Source organism: Lytechinus variegatus, chromosome 8 (genome assembly GCF_018143015.1).
Source record: "Lytechinus variegatus isolate NC3 chromosome 8, Lvar_3.0, whole genome shotgun sequence".
NCBI lineage: Eukaryota > Metazoa > Echinodermata > Echinoidea > Temnopleuroida > Toxopneustidae > Lytechinus > Lytechinus variegatus.
The window spans coordinates 15,029,211-15,046,711 of record NC_054747.1 but is presented as its reverse complement, the minus strand read 5'-3'; the positions used below and the strand labels follow the sequence as shown (position 1 = coordinate 15,046,711).

The 17,501-nt window shown below is 37.1% G+C and overlaps 1 protein-coding gene across 1 annotated transcript in view; it reads left to right on the top strand.

The window, feature by feature from the left end:
• The first annotated feature begins 5,944 nt into the window (after nt 1–5,944).
• LOC121420039 (neural cell adhesion molecule 1-like) overlaps nt 5,945–17,501 on the top strand; it is a 33,163-nt gene continuing 21,606 nt past the window's right edge. The window contains exons 1-8 of the mRNA XM_041614565.1: nt 5,945–6,123; nt 8,990–9,151; nt 10,713–10,859; nt 12,175–12,363; nt 12,702–12,984; nt 14,744–14,912; nt 15,375–15,531; nt 16,678–16,883. Of these exons, the coding sequence (XP_041470499.1) occupies nt 10,733–10,859; nt 12,175–12,363; nt 12,702–12,984; nt 14,744–14,912; nt 15,375–15,531; nt 16,678–16,883 (1,131 nt within the window). The 5' untranslated portion in view covers nt 5,945–6,123; nt 8,990–9,151; nt 10,713–10,732. The remainder of the gene's footprint in view (nt 6,124–8,989; nt 9,152–10,712; nt 10,860–12,174; nt 12,364–12,701; nt 12,985–14,743; nt 14,913–15,374; nt 15,532–16,677; nt 16,884–17,501) is intronic.

Here is a 17,501-nt window from a genome sequence, read left to right as displayed (position 1 = left end):
AACAGAATTAAAAAATCCTGAAAGAGTAGGGCCTAACAGATAACAAAGGAAGACAAAGGCAAGCTCACTTCACATCAATGGCTAACTCAAAATTGATTTCTTCATGACTCAAAAATGTAAACTGCCCAACTTTGTTGATTGTCCTCATGAATCATTGTTCGAGTGTTTATGTGTATCTATTGATTTTCCTCTGGGCACCTCCTGCTGTAAACTGAATAACCCGCAAAAGACCATTGGCTTGACAAGAGATGGGCGATGTGTTACATAACGCGCCATCTGTGGGGGCTGTGATGTACTGCGATATCAATGGACAATGATGGAGTGTGAATGTACAAGTATTACGCAACGCTATCTCCTGTGTAGTCTGCATTTACCAGACCCTGATTGGCATGCCTATCGAAGAATGGGTTTAGAATAAGCCAGTTCACTGTTAGCTGATGATCAACTTTTCTCGAAGGACCTTCATAGCGATTTTTCATCAGGATGAGCACTATCATTCTCAAATGAAGATGTTACGTAAGTTCCCCCCCCGCATTCAAATTCCTAGAATGAAAGGCATTGTATAGAGCAGGTGCCTAGAATAGTACATCAGGTAAAGATTTTTTAAATCTGTTTTGTTTGGTCCTGGAACATTTTGCCTATAGTTTGGACTACTGTCAAATACCAGTGATTAAAGGGGAAGTTCACCCTGAAGAAAACTTTGTTGCAAAAATAGCAGAAAAAATAGTAAAGAATATTGGTGAAGGTTTGAGGAAAATCCATTAAAGAGTAAGAAAGTTATTAGAGTTCAAAGTTTTTGATTTGTGACGTCATAAACGAGCAGCTGCCCCATGTGTTATGCAATATAAAATGTATGAATTTCAAATTTTGTATGGTTCCTGATGACTCAATTTTGTTTTTCTTTTCATGATCGGATGTGAAATGATTTGTCTGTTGATATACAAAAGTTACAGTGGAAACCATTTTCATTTTTCTGAGAAAATGACATTTCATTGATTTTTTACCATTCGCTATGTAGGAATGCTGCTCGCATATGACGTCTCAAATCAAATAATTGAAATTCTAATAACTTTTTAATTATTTGAATTTTTCTCAAACCTTCGGCAATATTTTTTATTATTTTTTCTGCTACTTTTACAATAAACTTTCTGTCAGGGTGAACTTCCCCTTTAAGAAGACTTCTGTTTGTTACTCTTCAGCTTGGATGTGATGAAAAGAATATTTTAAAAGGAATACCTGAATAATCATCAAATCACAAATGCCGATGTCAGTGAATTTGAAAATCTCAAATGACCTTTTACTGCTTGTGCGCAGTTTACAACCATGAACAGGCTTATATATTGTAAGTTCAGGACAAATTTTAAAAATCCATGAGTAGGCTCGAGTTTAAACAACTTTATGGGCAAGCTACAAGATATTTTCCATCATCTTTTGGAAGGTGTTTTTTATGGTGTAGTGTAAAGTTTTAGAAGGTATGTGTTGTTTAATGGTGTAGTTCTAATTCCTTTAATGATACACATGTATTTATTATTATTGGCTTCATCAGCAATAGTCATATGACAACTTCTTGAAGGACAAGTCAGCCCCAACAAAAAGTTTGTTTGAATAAAAAGAGAAAAAAATCCAACAAGCCTATAACACTGAACATTTCATCAAAATCAGATGTAGAATAAGAAATCAAGCGAATCAAGTTTCGCTTGATTTCACAACATGCACATCCTGGTCAGTATGCAAATGAGGGGACTGATGATGTCATCCAATCACTATTTCTTTTGTATTATGTGAAATATTCAAATTTTCTCTCCATAATGATTACATGTAATTTGACCTTTAACTGGACTTTTGATTATGACAAACTTGGAAATAGGCCTCACCCATGGAATAAACGTAGTTGGATAAATTTTTATGTATGCTGACCTTTGTTTTGAGCTAGGCAAGTATATTTGATATCATTTGAGAGTTTGGCTTCTCAGGTAATTGCCAGAATTCAGTTGATTTTTTTTCAAGCCAAAAATCAAGATTGAAACTTTGTGAAAGATGCATCAAAATTTGGCCCCCATGACTTATAAGTATGAAACATTTTGTTATAAGATTAGAAAAGTCTTTAAATACCATATCAAATTCAGATATTGTGATTGAAAATCTGCCAGTAACCCTTAAAGGAAACCAAAACCCAAGAAGAGAAGTAATCTTATTGGAAAGAGTAAAATGAGATGAACAGTAAATAAAAAGTTTCATCAAAATCGGTTATGAAATAAGCAAGTTATGGGAGTTTGAAAACTCTTGTACTTTCTATGGGCATCCTCAAATTGGAAAACATGCTTCAAAATGGCTGATTTTATGGACAATTCTCCATTTGTTTTGTACACAAATTTTCAGATTTTCCTCATCTTTCATATCGCATCTTGCCTCCTTCTGAGCACAACATATGTCATTGGAAAATATAATCCACACCATATATGTCAAGGTCAGGAGGAGAAAATGTGAAATATGTAAAATAAAGGGGAAAATCTGAAAATATGTGTACAAAACAAATGGAGTGTTGTCCACAAAATCAGCCATTTTGAAGCATGTTTGCCAATTTGAGGATCCACATACTAAGTACAACAAGACTTTTTAATCAGCCATAACTTGCTTATTTTACAACCGATTTTGATGAAACTTTTCAAATTGTTCCTCTCATTTTACTATTTCCAATAAGATTGCTTCTCTTCTTGGGTTTTGGTTTCCGTTAATACCCTGTATGTGGTATCTGTTCTCTACCCTTGTAAAACAAGCCATATGACCTGTTCGATTGGAAAGTCATCCCATTTTAATGGTGTTATGGTAGCCATGATATCTTATTATTTTCATGCCCCTTCTGCTTAAAACAATCAGAAGGTAATAATCTTTCATTACCCTACCATTGATAGGCTATTTGATGGACACGTAAAATTGATTGATAGAGTGATAATACTGGTAGTTGATGAAATATAATACAGTATATAAATATATAGTTAGATATATACTTAATTATATCTTGAAGACTCTGGTCACTTTGTTGTAGTATCAATTACATTAACATGACATGTATTGACTTATTAAAGGGAATTTCACCCTGACAAAAGGTTCATTGTAAAACTAGCAAAGAAGAAATAATACAAAATATTGCCAAAGGTTCGAGATAAATCCATCAAAGAATTATAAAATTATTAGGATTTTTATTATTTGATTTGTGATGTCATATGCGAGCAGCATTCCTACATAGCGAATGGTAAAAAATCAATGAAATGTCATTTTTCTGAAAATTAAAAATAGTTTTACTGTACCTTTTGTATATCAATAGACAAATCATTTCACACCGGATCAGTAAAAGAAAACAAATATAAATCATCAGGAACCCTAAAATAAAATTAAATCCATGCCTTTTTTATTATGTAACATATGGGACAGCTGCTCGTTTATGACGGCACAAATCGGAAACTGAAAATTCTAACTACTTTCTTAATCTTTAATGGATTTTCCTCAAACCTTCACCAATATTTGTATTATTTCTTCTGATATTTTAAAAAAAAAAAATTCTTCAGGGTGAAAGATGAGTAGAAGATGACAATGCTGATGTATTATATGTCTTTGTTTATGTTTTAGTTATTTGTTGATCAAATTGTGCTGGTAACTAAATTGATTGACGGTGGTGTATAAACTATAATCAAGCGAGGTGGCATGAGCCTTGTGCTCTTGGGAGTGGACTAATTTTACTGAGCACACACACACACAATGGAAAAGGAAGAAGGGGGGGGAAAGGAAAATTGATTTATTTTTAGAACAATGATGGAAGGAGCTCAATGCACTTGGGACTAATTTTACTGAGCACACACAGAGTGCAAAAGGAAGAAGGGGGGGGGGAAGGGAAATCTATTTATTTTTTTTTAGAATAATGATGGAAGGATATTCAGATATTCAAAATTTATTGCCATGCTCAAAATAAAAATTACATTGGCACAAAAATCATATTCCGGCTGTTGGTATACAAAGAACAATATATAACATATGTCTTATCCGTTTGGGATAATTATGGTTCTGCCAGAATCATAATTTTTGAAAGGGTTGCCCATGCACTTTGTAGATACGCCACATTTGATTGACAAAAACCAAGCAATGAGAAAAAGAGGGATTGAGATTGACAGGGATCCCAACTATCTGTATATTTGAAAAAAAAAACTATAGCTAGTAAAGGTGAATTCCAGTTCTGGTAACGTTCTCAAAATTACTTTTTACAGAATCTTATACAGTGCGTCCCAAAATAAACGAAACCGAGATTTAGCGATCATTTATCATTACTTAATCATAAATAAAATAGACAAATGACCTATCAATTTAAAGCTTAGAATCTCCTCTTTCATCTGATATTACTTAGCTTATTTCTTATTCACGCATGAGTGAGCAAAAACAATTTGAAGAAAGGATACCAAAAACTCATTTGGCGAGGGGTATCTGGGTTTCAAAAAGAAAACCACATTTCTGAAAAGTTCAAAATCTGCTCTTTAATTTGGTACCTCAATTACAGAAAATGGTCAAGAAATAAGAAAGTTCTGGTCATTTGAAATAAGGCTTGTATTTCCATAATTTCATGAGATAAACGTGTTTTCACCGGTTTCCCACAGAAGCTTTCGCATAGTGAACAAATGATTTAATGCATGGCTGATCGTCAACAAAACGGAGTGTTGAGTGAGTTTGAAAGCCAGCCTGGAGAACCTCTTCATTTTATGAAATTATTGAAATTCAAACCTCATTTCAAATGACCAGAACTTTGTTATTTCTTGACCATTTTCTGTAATTTAGGTATCAAATTAAAGAGGAGATATTGAACTTTTAAAAAATGTGGTTTTCTTTTTGAAACCCAGATACCCCCGCCAAATGAGTTTTTGATATCCTTTCTTCAAATTATATTTGCTCACTCATGCGTGAATGAGAAATAATGTAAGTAATGTCAGATGAAAGAGGAGATTCTAAGCTTTAAATTGGTAGGTCATTTGTCTATTTTATTTATGATTAAGTAATGATAAATGATCGCTAAATCTCAGTTTCGTTTTTTCTGGGACGCACTGTATAATGACCACCCAAGTGCCTGTTTGTATGAATAAAAAATATGTGCATAAGGATTCTGGAAGAAATTGTGTAATTGCTGAAAAATAAGCAAAATAAGCGTGGATTCGGTCACTTCCGCCAGGACTTATTCCAGCAATAATAATACACTGTCCCACATGTGCCTATCTGTGTTGGTGATCTTCAGTGTGAACATTTTTCAGCGTAGATTTCAAGATTTCACAAAGTTCAGTGTAACTGTACCAGATCTAGATCCTCGATGATATACTGACAATTAAGCCTGGTTTAACCGACTTTCTCATGAAATCAGTGTTTACTGCAACTACTGGCATTTCTCTTTAACCTACTTCTCATATTAAAAATAAATTTGAGTTCTGGAATAAATCAAAGAAGACCTATTTTGAAAGAAAGTGGTTAAAAGAGATGCTGTGGTGTTTATCATAAGACAGAATGCTTATGTAGAACAACTTTGATTAAAATATTTCTTGCTTGCTTGAAATTATATTGTTTTGATTACCACATGCTTTTAGTGGTGTAGCTGACAAAGGCAATTATGTGTGGGATGACCACACAGTAAACAGACGGGCATTTTCATTTATTTTTCTGATCTTCATTTGCTAGTTAATAACTTTCTTATTGGGCGTCACTCTTAATTGTTCTCAAACTTTGATCAATCTTATTCTCCGTCTTTTCTTTTTTCATGTAAGCTAACTTGTTCCAAGCATTTCCTTCATTAAACCATAATCTGCAGAAAGAGGACTCGATAAAGTTCGAAAAAAGTTTGCAATTACATGTAGTCCTCATTGTGCTGCCGTGTAATGTACTAAATTCAGTGTGCAGATATTCTGCAATAACATGACCCTTTTGAAATCTCTGTTTCAGAGGCCCAAGTTACTGTTGAGCCGGGGTACGATACATCCTTAGCTGTAGGGGGATCTGGATCGTTCACCTACAAGTGCGTGAACGGCGATGCTTCGTCTCAGCTTTACCCGACTTGGACGAACGAGGCTGGTCAGGTCATCCAGACATCAGCAGGCGGTAAATATTTGATTGTATTTTCACTTTTCTATATCAATTAAAATTTATGTACACTTGCAATAAAAACATGAAAACATACAGAAGGTACATAAGTGAAACATTGTCACAACAGACAGAACATATAAGTTGAGAATGAGGGGCCAACAAAAAAGAGCAGAAAGCCTTATTGAGCGTTGACCCATCATCTATAAGACAAAATTGATAAATATTACAAAAACAGATCACATAAATAAAAACAGATAGTAACACATACATTCAAAATATATAGCTTATTATACAAGCAAATTAAGAATACAAACTTAAAAGATGTAATTTGTAATAATGTTTGAAAGAATTGAGGGTTTGGCATTTTTTAATAGAATACGGTAAATTATTCCAAACAAAAGCATCAAGAAATATAATAATTTTCAATATTCCATAACAATTTCTAAGCAAACAACATAATGATTAAAATGCACAAGGTTATTCTTATTAACATATTAATCATTCTTAGAAATTTTGAAATGTGTGTATGAACTCAAAAAATATATGTAAACACAAAATCATCAATGGAGCTTGAAATTGATGGAGGCCTCTAAAGGAAAGAAAGAGAAGAATAAAATCAGTGCACGAAAAGAGACTTATCTTGTATTGTACAACATAATCGGAATATAACAAAAAGAAAAGTGGATAGGGATAGAAAAATTCTAATGAGAAATGTACAATTTTAATGTTGAAAAAAAAGAGCATAATTGCAAGTATCAGATTTGTGCTCTCATGGATGTAGACCGAGACACCGTTATCATTTCAAACCTGAAAACTAGTTTACTGTAGCCAGTTTGGAAGATCACTTTGCTATCTTGATTTCATCGTTCAAATTCTCAAGACCTAAAGGCAAAAGCTCAGTCCGTTTCTTTGGTATGGGCTAATGTTAGCGATTCCTTACGGCAAAGGCGAATTAAATGAACGTGTTGCTGCCCTCTACATTTGGTTGACGATATCTAAGATTTGAAGATGGAACCAAAATAGGGCCACTTCTGATGCTCGATTTGGCTGAATTTCAGGATAAGGATTAATCAAGTTATTACCCTTTCATAAACCCAATTAAAATGAATTAGGCGGCTAATAGCAGCATAATTTGGTCGTAAAATTGGAGGAGGACAAGAGTTATCCGCATTACTCTGATGCTGCTATTATCCGCATAATAGCGGCATCGGGATAAGATTTTGAGTTTATGAACGCATTTCCAAATAATGCGGATAATTGCCATGGTGCGGTCACAAGGTCACCCTTTTCCGACACAACCGCATCGGAGGGGGCGTGTCCAGTTGTCGTCATGGCGATTATCCGCCTTTTTCAGGACGGGCGCTCGTAAAAATAATGCGGCTTATTTTCGGAGTTTATGAACGCAATTTTTATTGAATTATCCGCATTACTCTTAGGCGGCTAATTGGAGGATAGGTTTATGAAAAGGATATTAGACATAAGCCCAATGCACTTCAATAATCATGATGTATCCATCTACTTTTGCCAGCTTATGTTTCTTGAACTGCCCTCGAATATAAACACCTCAAAAAAAGTTTTGCAACTCAGTTTTGGGGGATGATATCTTTTGGTTAATGAAGTATAAAAGATGAAACTGGTATCATTTAAAAGCTGAATTATTCCTGTTTACAATGACATGCCATTTGCTGTGATTATGTAATCATGGAATATGCAGTCACCCTGAACATTGAGAAAAGTCAGAAGTGAAATGTTGCAAAATGCATTGATTTCTAACAAGAGTCTCCATTTCTATAGAATTTCCACCATACAGGTGACAGTGAATGCACTGTCCATATGCACCCTCGAAGCAATTGGAAATTCGCTATTGGAAACACGCAATTTGCAACATTTCATTTCTAACATTGCTGTGTATTATCATGTCTGTGTATCTCATGATTACACCAGCATTACAAATGACACATAAGTGTAAAGAAGAATAATCATGCTTTTTAAAGATATAAATTTTACACATGATGATGGCACATTAAGAAATTTATTAGCACTCAAACAAACTTGCAGTTTGAGTTGCAGAACTCAAACATGACATGGCAACAAAATTTACATTGCTGCATATTTATCATGTCTGTGTATTTCATGACAACACTAGCAATACAAATGACACATGATCGTAAAGAGGAATAATCATACTTTTCAATGATACCACTTTTACATATGATGATGGCATCATGGCACACTAAGAAACTTATTAGCACTCAAACTGTGAGTTGCAAATCTCTTTTGAGGGGTTTAGTACACAAATAAAAATACATAACAGCTTCCGATCTTTGGTTTTTTCGCTCTTGACCCAGACCGGCTTGGCATAGGGGAAATCCCCCCAACTCGGGCTCCCCAGCCAGGCTCCCAGCATTGAATAATAAAGATGATAGTAGTAATATTAGTAATGATAATAATGAGTAATAATAGACCTAATAAAATTAAGCAATAGTAATAATAATAATAAGTAATAGTAAACATAATAAGGAATAGTAAACATAATAAGTAATAGTAAACATTAATAACATTAATAATAGTAAACATTATGTCAAAAACTTAATGTTTTTTTGCAGTATTCCTCAATTTCATCCTTTTCTTGATATCTATGTATTACTTTATTTAACATAAGCATGTTCACATGTATATCTTTATAATGTTTTTTTTTGTTTGTTTTACAATCTGTTATGCTTACATGCATTTATCTGTATATATTTTTTATGGGAATTGAAAATAAACGAATTGAATTGAATTAATAATAATAGTAATAATGATGATTATATGCCGATTCCAAAAAAGGTTTTATGCCACAGGCGGCTGAAAATAGACAATTCTCTCTTTTAATTTTCAGGTGGAAATGAACGTGTGTATACTACCGAGTCCATCGAGCCTGTCAGTGGAGAATTCTTGTACATTACTCGGTTGACCTTCTCCAATGTGGAGATTACTGAAGATGGCGTCTATACTTGTTCAGTGAATTCCGATGAGGAAAGTAGACGGATCATCGTATCAAGTAAGACCTCAAGCGATAGTTGGAGCCAAGATTGACCGATCCATGGCCTTTTAACTTCAACATTTTTTTAATGAATTCTTCCCATAAATATAAGATGTTAGAGCATATCCTTCCTTTGATGTTGTTTAATGATGTTATGTTTACTGTTAAATGCTTTTGAAAATTTCAAGCATGTTGTTTGAGACTGTCACCCTAACAACTTCCGTTTTCAGTGTTCAAACCCTGAAACAAGTTCTTTAAAGGTTTGAACAAGTCCTTAAAGGATTTGAACAAGTTAGAACAATTTAAACAACCGGATGTTAGAGTGACGATGTAAACAACATGCTGTTCTCTTTACTGTCTTGTATTATCAATTTGTTGAATTGCCGTTTGATCTACATTACAGTTGGTATGATACAGACTGTGTCTAATTCTTACATTTAGTCTAAAGGCCACCACACTTCTTAAGATGGAACATTCTGATTTTGAAACAAATTGCATTTTGCTGATTTTCTGAAAATATGAATGAAAATTTTCTTTTTATTTGATGTTTGAATTAGAAATTTGGATGATTGAATGCTTTTATTTTGGAGTAAAGGCCAAATTAGGCCACGTAATTTTTATATATCAAATGCAAATTTGATTCTGAAATTTTATAGACTAGGTGGTCCCAAACGAACTTGATATTAGACCAAGTAGGTATATCCTAACTGAAAATTTATACAGTGGTACGTGGGCTTCATGAGAGTTGGATATGAAATGGTAAGGAACTGGAATTAGTACTTTGTGGGATGAGTATTAGAAGGTCTTACATGAAGCTGATGTAGACCAAATGGCAATTTACTTTTACCAGAATTCAGACCGCAGACATTGTATTTTTGTATTTACGCTGTATAATATGTTGTTTTTTGGGGCCAAATGAATTATAATATTTTTAGTTGCACCGGATATGTCAATCACAATGTTGATTATATCAAATTGTTTCAAGTGAATGGAGTAGATTGCAGGCAATGGAAGTTTCCTGTGTATTGTGAGTTGAAAAATATTGACTGGCTTGAATCTTCTGCTAGTGGAGACCGCTAGAGCTTTAACATGACATATTCAAGGGCGTAGGCTGGTTTGAGCGTGGGGAGGTTGCACATCCTGGGGAGGTGGTTCTGAAGTGGTTTGGGGGTGCAAAATCTTGGGGAAGTGGAACCAAAGTTTGGAAAATCAGCCGTTGAAAGCAGAAGGGGTGCAAATTTTGTTTTGCTTGCCAGTGTCGGAACTCCTCTGCCTCAGCGGGAGGTTTTACCTGCACCCCCAGCCTACGCCCTTGATATGTGTGTTAGCATAAAGGAGCAACTCTGCTTCATATTATACATGTATCTGTATAGAATGTCAACCGTAATCAGGGTAGCATTTCATGAAAAGAATAGCAATTGGTTATTGCTGACTACTGTTATAAGCTACCAAAATCCTTGCTTCTGATTGGCTCACAGCAAATTTATTTTAAAAAATCACTGACATGATGCTTCATGAAACACTCCCCTGCACATTATTAAACTTATGCTTTCCTGTTGGTCTTTGTTTTTCCATCCAGTTCCGATAACCTTCCCAGTCATGGAAGCAGAATCCAGTCAGCGTTTACTCATTAATCAAAACGGTCGCGTTGAATGTACAATCAATTCCAATCCTTTTCCCAGTGTGTACTGGAAACTCAATGGCCAGTTCATCGACCAAACAAACAGTAAGTCCAATTTTGTCACCAATTGTTGATTTCATCTTTTGCTGAAGTAGATATGTTGTCCAGGCACTTGAAGTTGTGTTTTATCTTTAAGCATTTAAAGGTCATTAAGAATGTTCTTGATTTAAGGGAATATAAACACCATGTAAGTACTCAATAAAAAAAAAAATGATTTCAAAAGTTTAATCCCCTTATCGATAATTTCTCAGATATGCAGATCCAATTCCCAGTACTGATTTCCCATTGTCCATTCATTACCCAATACCAAGTACTGATTTCCCATTGTCCATTCATTACCCAATACCAAGTACTGATTTCCCATTGTCCATTCATTACCCAATACCAAGTACTGATTTCCCATTGTCCATTACCCAATACCAAGTACTGATTTCCCATTGTCCATTTCCTATTACCAATGTTTACATTGATTTCCCTTCGTCCTTTACCCATTTCCGAATGCCTTTACTGATTTACCAATGTCCAATGCCTATACTGATTTCCCATTGTCCTTTACGAAATACCCAATACTGATTTCCCCTTGTCCATTACTACCCAATGCCCATATTGATTTCCAATTTACCATTACCCAATCCATACCAAATACTAATTTCCCATTTTCCATTACCAAATGCCCATATTGATTTCACATAAGTTCATTTCCCACTACCCAGTGGCCATGCTGATGGATCAGTGTTCAATACCCAGTACCCAATACTGATTTCCCATTGTCCATTACCAAATACCCACTGCCTATACTGATTTCCCACTGTCCTTTTCAAAATACTGAATGCCTACACTGATTCTCATTGTCCTATACCTAATACCCAATACTGATTTCCCATTTTCAATTACTCAATATGCAAAACTGATATCTCATTGTCCACTATGAATTACCCAATGCCTTTCCTGATTTCCCATTGTCCTTTACCCAATACTGAAACCCTGTTTTCCATTACAGAATGCCTGTATTGATTTCACATTGTCCATTACCCAATGTTCTTACTGATTTTCCAATCTTCAATACCCAATATGGTTTTCCCATTTCCCATTACTCAATATCCAACTGCTGATATTCCATTATCCATTGCCAAATACCCAATACCCATCCTGATTTCCCATTGTCCATTTCCCATTACCCACTGCCTATACTGATTTCCCATTGTCTAACACTCATTTCCCATAGTGATTTCCTATTGTCCAATACCAAATACTCCATTCCCATACTGATTTCCCATTGTCCATTTGCATCAATGCCTTTTGCCAAATGCTCATATCTAAGATCCCATTACATGCATACTGTAATAATTTGTCATTTCAGCTGAGGACAGGTACACATTTAGTACTCAGATGATCGTAGAACCAGAGAAACCAGGTTTTGAGCATGCTGAGATTGCTATTCTAGAAGTACGGGATGTCATTGCCGAAGATGCCGGTTCCTACGAGTGTTTCGCAACGGTTGATTCAATAGGATCCACTGATACCTTGACTATTGCAGTCCTCGTACAAGGTTAGTACCGTATACTATAATCACAAAGTAAATCAATATGTGATAATTTTGATGATTATTCTGGTGGTGGTGGTGGTCGAGAATGATGATGATGGTGAAGAGGAGGAGGAGTATTGCCATTACGATGTTAGTGATACTGATAATGATGATGAGATGATGATGATAATGACTGATGATTGTGATTATAATCGTGATAATGATGCTATTGAATTTTGTAATGATTATGATGAAAATAATGATCTTAACAGAGACTGGAACATATTCAGGTTATCATGAAAGCCTAAATATCATGCTTCTATTGATCCCTTTCTTACCACTTCTTATCTTCTCTGTTGCAGTTCCGCCTGAATGGACCGTCCAACCCGAGGACGTCCAGGGTGTAGAGGGTTCCTCCGTGACCATCCAATGTGCAGCTTCCGGAAACCCCGACCCCACGTACACCTGGACGGACCAGTCGGGACAGGCCATCACTCCTGTCGAGGGGAAGTATGAGCTTGTTGATGATGGCGAGTTCTTTACCATTCACAACCTGGAGTCAGCAGATGATCAGACCTATGTGTGTACTGCCTCAAATGATGCCATCAATTCCACAACTACCACAGAAATAACTGATCCTGTGAGGTAAGCATACATTGCATATTGTCCCTGGCCTGTGGGATTCTGTTTCTCAAAGATCTAATGATATTGAGGATAGCAGAGTGACACTTCTTTAATACAGGAATAACAAAACCACTTTCAAACAATATGTGGTTGCCACTTTTGCAATAATTCTGTAACACAGCTTTTTCGCAGCTGTCCTTTAAATCAAATTTTGAGATAAAGGTTTAATTTCCGACTGACAATATGACACTGATATCAATTTCCGGATGGAGGAAGACTTGATTACGTTAATTTTGTCCATGTGTAAAATAAAAAAAATTGTTTTTTTACCAAATGCTCAAATTGCAATCAGATGAGGAAGCAAGTTTGATCATGAAACTATTCAGTTACAAAGTATGTGAATGTCAACTGAAGGTCAAAGATTATTTGAGATCAGGATTAAAAAACAAAAAAAAGCACATTTTTTCAGTATTTTATTCTAGACCGTAATCTTGGAACCCCCCCCCCCATTTACCCAATATTTACTATGTTTGGACTGAACATTGGAACATATGTAGATGGCTTAAGTGGAGCTGAAGGTCACAGAGATGCCAACCCTCCCAATTTCATCGGGAGGCTCCCGAAAATTCATCCCAACTCCCGCCCTTACGATTACCATCCTTATCCTCCCGAAATTACGATTTTTTTGCATTGATCAAATTGGATTGGAAGGACATGTATCGTCTGCTAACTTTAGCATGTAGTAACTCCATTACGTTCGCTGCTACTTAATTCTGTGTGAAAGGTAGACAAATAAGGAGCAGCGAAAAGCTGGTGCATGTGATATGACCAACAGGAATCCACTGTGCACCAGGCCGGTAGGCCCAGCTAGCTTCGTGAGCCTTATGCGCTCGTGGCTGCTAGATTTGTTGAGTTGTGCGGTGGAATATCGGTGTGTGATTTCGGCGTGTTGATGGGTTGATATTGACACGAAATGGCGGAAAATCAACAAAAGAAGACCAAGAAATGGTCTCAGAAGTATAAGACTGAATACAGTCTCTAGCACCCGTGTATTTGGAAGTCGGAAAGAGGAATGTACCATGCATTTTGCACAATTTGCAGCGTGGACATTTCAGTTGAGCACGGAGGTCGTGATGATATTCGAAAGCACTTTTTTGGGGAGCAAACGGCATACGGACATTGCGAAGACAAGATCTTTACAGGTAGACGTAATTACCGCGCTGAGCTTTTCTTTACTGGATTTATCCTCAATTATAGTGGAACATAACCTGCCTTTAGCTGATAATTCCTCCTATTGTCCCCTCATTTCTTTTTACATGTAAAAAATGCATATTTGATATTTTTATGTTAAAAAAGTGGGAACAATGTTTTTTCAAAACATGTGAAATGCTCCAAAATAAGGGTCAGATTGCACCAGAGAGCATCTAGAAACCCAGAGCTTCCAGGGCCCTAAGGTGGGCCCTGGACCCCGGCCGCAAGTGTCTAGCGCTCCGCGCTCGAGATGTGCGCTAGGCGCACATAATTTGGTGTCAGTTGCAAATCCTCCCTAATTCTGATTTCCAAAAGTTGGCATCTCTGAGGTCATAAAAACATCAAAGGTCTTGTGCAGGGAACATGGTGCATAAGACTTTTATTTGACTCTTTGATTTCTCATGCTCTTTTTCCCCCCTTTCATTTGTTTCCCTCTGTCTCCCTGACTGTGTGTCTGCCTCTCTTTCTATGCCTGTATCTTTCTGTTTGTCTGTCTCTGTGTCTCCCCCCCCCCATTGCCTGCATACAGGTTAGAGGTCCTGATCCCACCAGCACTCAACGCCCAGGACAATGAGACTGTGATCGAAGGAGAGCTGTTCAGTATGGATTGTATCATCACGAGGCCCGATGCTACTGGCACCCTGTCGTGGAGGCGGTATGGCATCACCGAAGACGATATCGTCAATGAAGGAACCTGGGTAAGCTCACAATGATGATGATAAATAGTGGTGATGGTGTCGGACATTGCGATGGAAATTGGAGTGGTGTTGGTAGTGGTGATGTTGATGGTGGTGGTGGTGGTGGTATTGATTATGAGGATGAGTATGATGATGATGATGTTGATGTTGATGATGGTGATAATGACGATAATCATGATTATGATGGTGGTTTTGGTGGTGGTAATGATGGTGGTAGTGATGATGATGATTATGGTAATGGTTTTTGTGATGATGATGGTTTTGATGATGATGATGAAGAAGAAACTGAAGGGAATCATTTAATGATGCCGATTTGTATGACGATAGCATGAATTGATGTTCGCAGTAACAACAATGATGTCGATGATCACTTCATTCAATAAACATTCTAAGTAACACATCGGCTGTTCCGATAACTTGGCCCCATCCTCTCTTTCTTCCCCCTTTGTCTGTGTCAACCAGAATCTTGATAGCAGAGTCTCCGTTACAAGAAAGGACGAAGGAAGGACGTTGACCCTTTCACTCTCACCATCCAACTATGATCACTCAGGAGGGTGGACTTGCTTTGTGGAGAGTGATGCCGGTGATGCTCATGTAACCCATTACCTCTCTGTTGAATGTGAGTGTCAAAGGTCAAAGTTCAAACATAATTATCTGTCAACAGATAACAGTACCCTCAAGTAAAACAGTGTTTAAGAACTGAGGAGGCTGCCCTTTTAAGAAATATGAAACAAATTAATAATAATATTAATAATGGTATTGATGATAATGATGATAATAATGATATATTTACCCAGGGTTGCAACTTCAGTTCTGAAAACTGTTCTCCCAGTGGGCTCTGCTATTATGATTACCCCAGCTTTTGCTCGGCTACCTAGGCACTTAAGGATTTCTTCCTACAGATACCCATTCACCTCACCTGGGTGGAGTGCAGCACAATGTGGGTAAATTTCTTGCTAAAGGAAACCAAGCCATGGCTAGGAATCAAACCCATTTCCCTCAGTTGAAAGACGAGAGTCACTGATGAATGAATGAATAAAACATTGAACAGTGTACACACATTTGCTCCTACTTTGATCACTCTGGGCCTTCATCTAAGATGTAGGGTTAGGGAACCTGAAGGGTTGCAATAACATTTTATGTTAGGTTTTGGACTAGGATAGGATATAGTATTAAAATCAGGGTTGATGTTAGTCATTCCACTATTCTGGGGAATCTACAGCAGAGAAAATATAGAAATCTGTATTATATTCTAGTGAACAAGATACAGGTGGAAAAGTAAGGACAGTGAAGATGAAATAGCCTTACCCTGGAATGATGATGACATGTGGAGCGTTGTGGCCCAGTGGATTAGTCTTCTAACTTTGAAACAGAGGGTCGTGGGTTCGAATCCCAGCCATGGTGAAATTTCCTTCAGCAAGAAATTCATCCACATTGTGCTGCACTCAACCCAGGTGAGGTGAATGGGTACCTGGCAGGAATTTATTCCTTTGAAATGCCACCGCGCTGTAAAAGGCTGCGGGGCTAAAGCCGGGGTAATAATATCCAAGCTCGTCAGCGGGGGCAGGGATGCGTCCTTTGCATGGGTTAATTGTGGCTCATCGGGGGGGGGCAGGCTGCCACCCCTGCCCCACACCCCCCGTACGCTAGTGTGCGCTATACAAGAACTGCATTATTATTATCATTAACAACGATGTATGTAGTGATGGCAAGACATTGATTGTGAAAATTAACCCTGTAATCCTCTCCCACTTTTTTCCACAAGCTATTCCTTTCATCGACCGTAGCGAGACGCCCTCTCGTGTCTTGTCCTGGCCAGGTAACCTTGTCAACATGTCCTGTGTTGTCAACGGCTTCCCGTATCCCACCATCCGTTGGTACATCGTGCAGGATGAGAGATACATCCGTGTCAATGCCACTGAACACATTCAGTTCTTACCAAACCAGCCCAGAGGCACGTCCGTCATGTCGGTGAGTTCAATGCAATACAGTTGACCTTTCTTTGAAGTTTAACCGAAAATTTTTACAGAAATTTCAAGGTACAGCTATGAGCTAGCAAGCGGCAAGCTTAATGAGCTTGTAATTGCCATGCAGAGAAATCACAATTTTTCACCTAGTATCTACTGCTGGTAGCTTGCAATCCCTTATTAAGTGAGCTACCAACTGGGTGCTAGCTAGTTACTTACTTACAGCATGCTTTGATTCTGTGCGGGTATATCCATGAGTATTTGTATCAGGGGGCGACAATACCATCGGGGGGGGGGGGGGGGTGTTCAGCCCCCAATTATTTTTCCAAAGCCGTTTACAAAAAACAAATAACCATCTGATTGTAATTTTTTTTTGCATGGTCAGCCCGACCCCCTTTCCATGGTCCCTGTCTATTATGACAAATTCAATTCCATAGCATGCATTATATGTATGATAACGAACCCTACAGCAGGCAATAGACCATTTCGTAGTTACTTCATGGGCAATTTTGGTCAAATGACCTTTCATTTCTTTCATCATGATAGGCAGATTTCAAAGCAAGATATTACGTAAGCTTGCCTTACATAGCAGGATGAAGAAATTGAATTGACCAGGTGACTA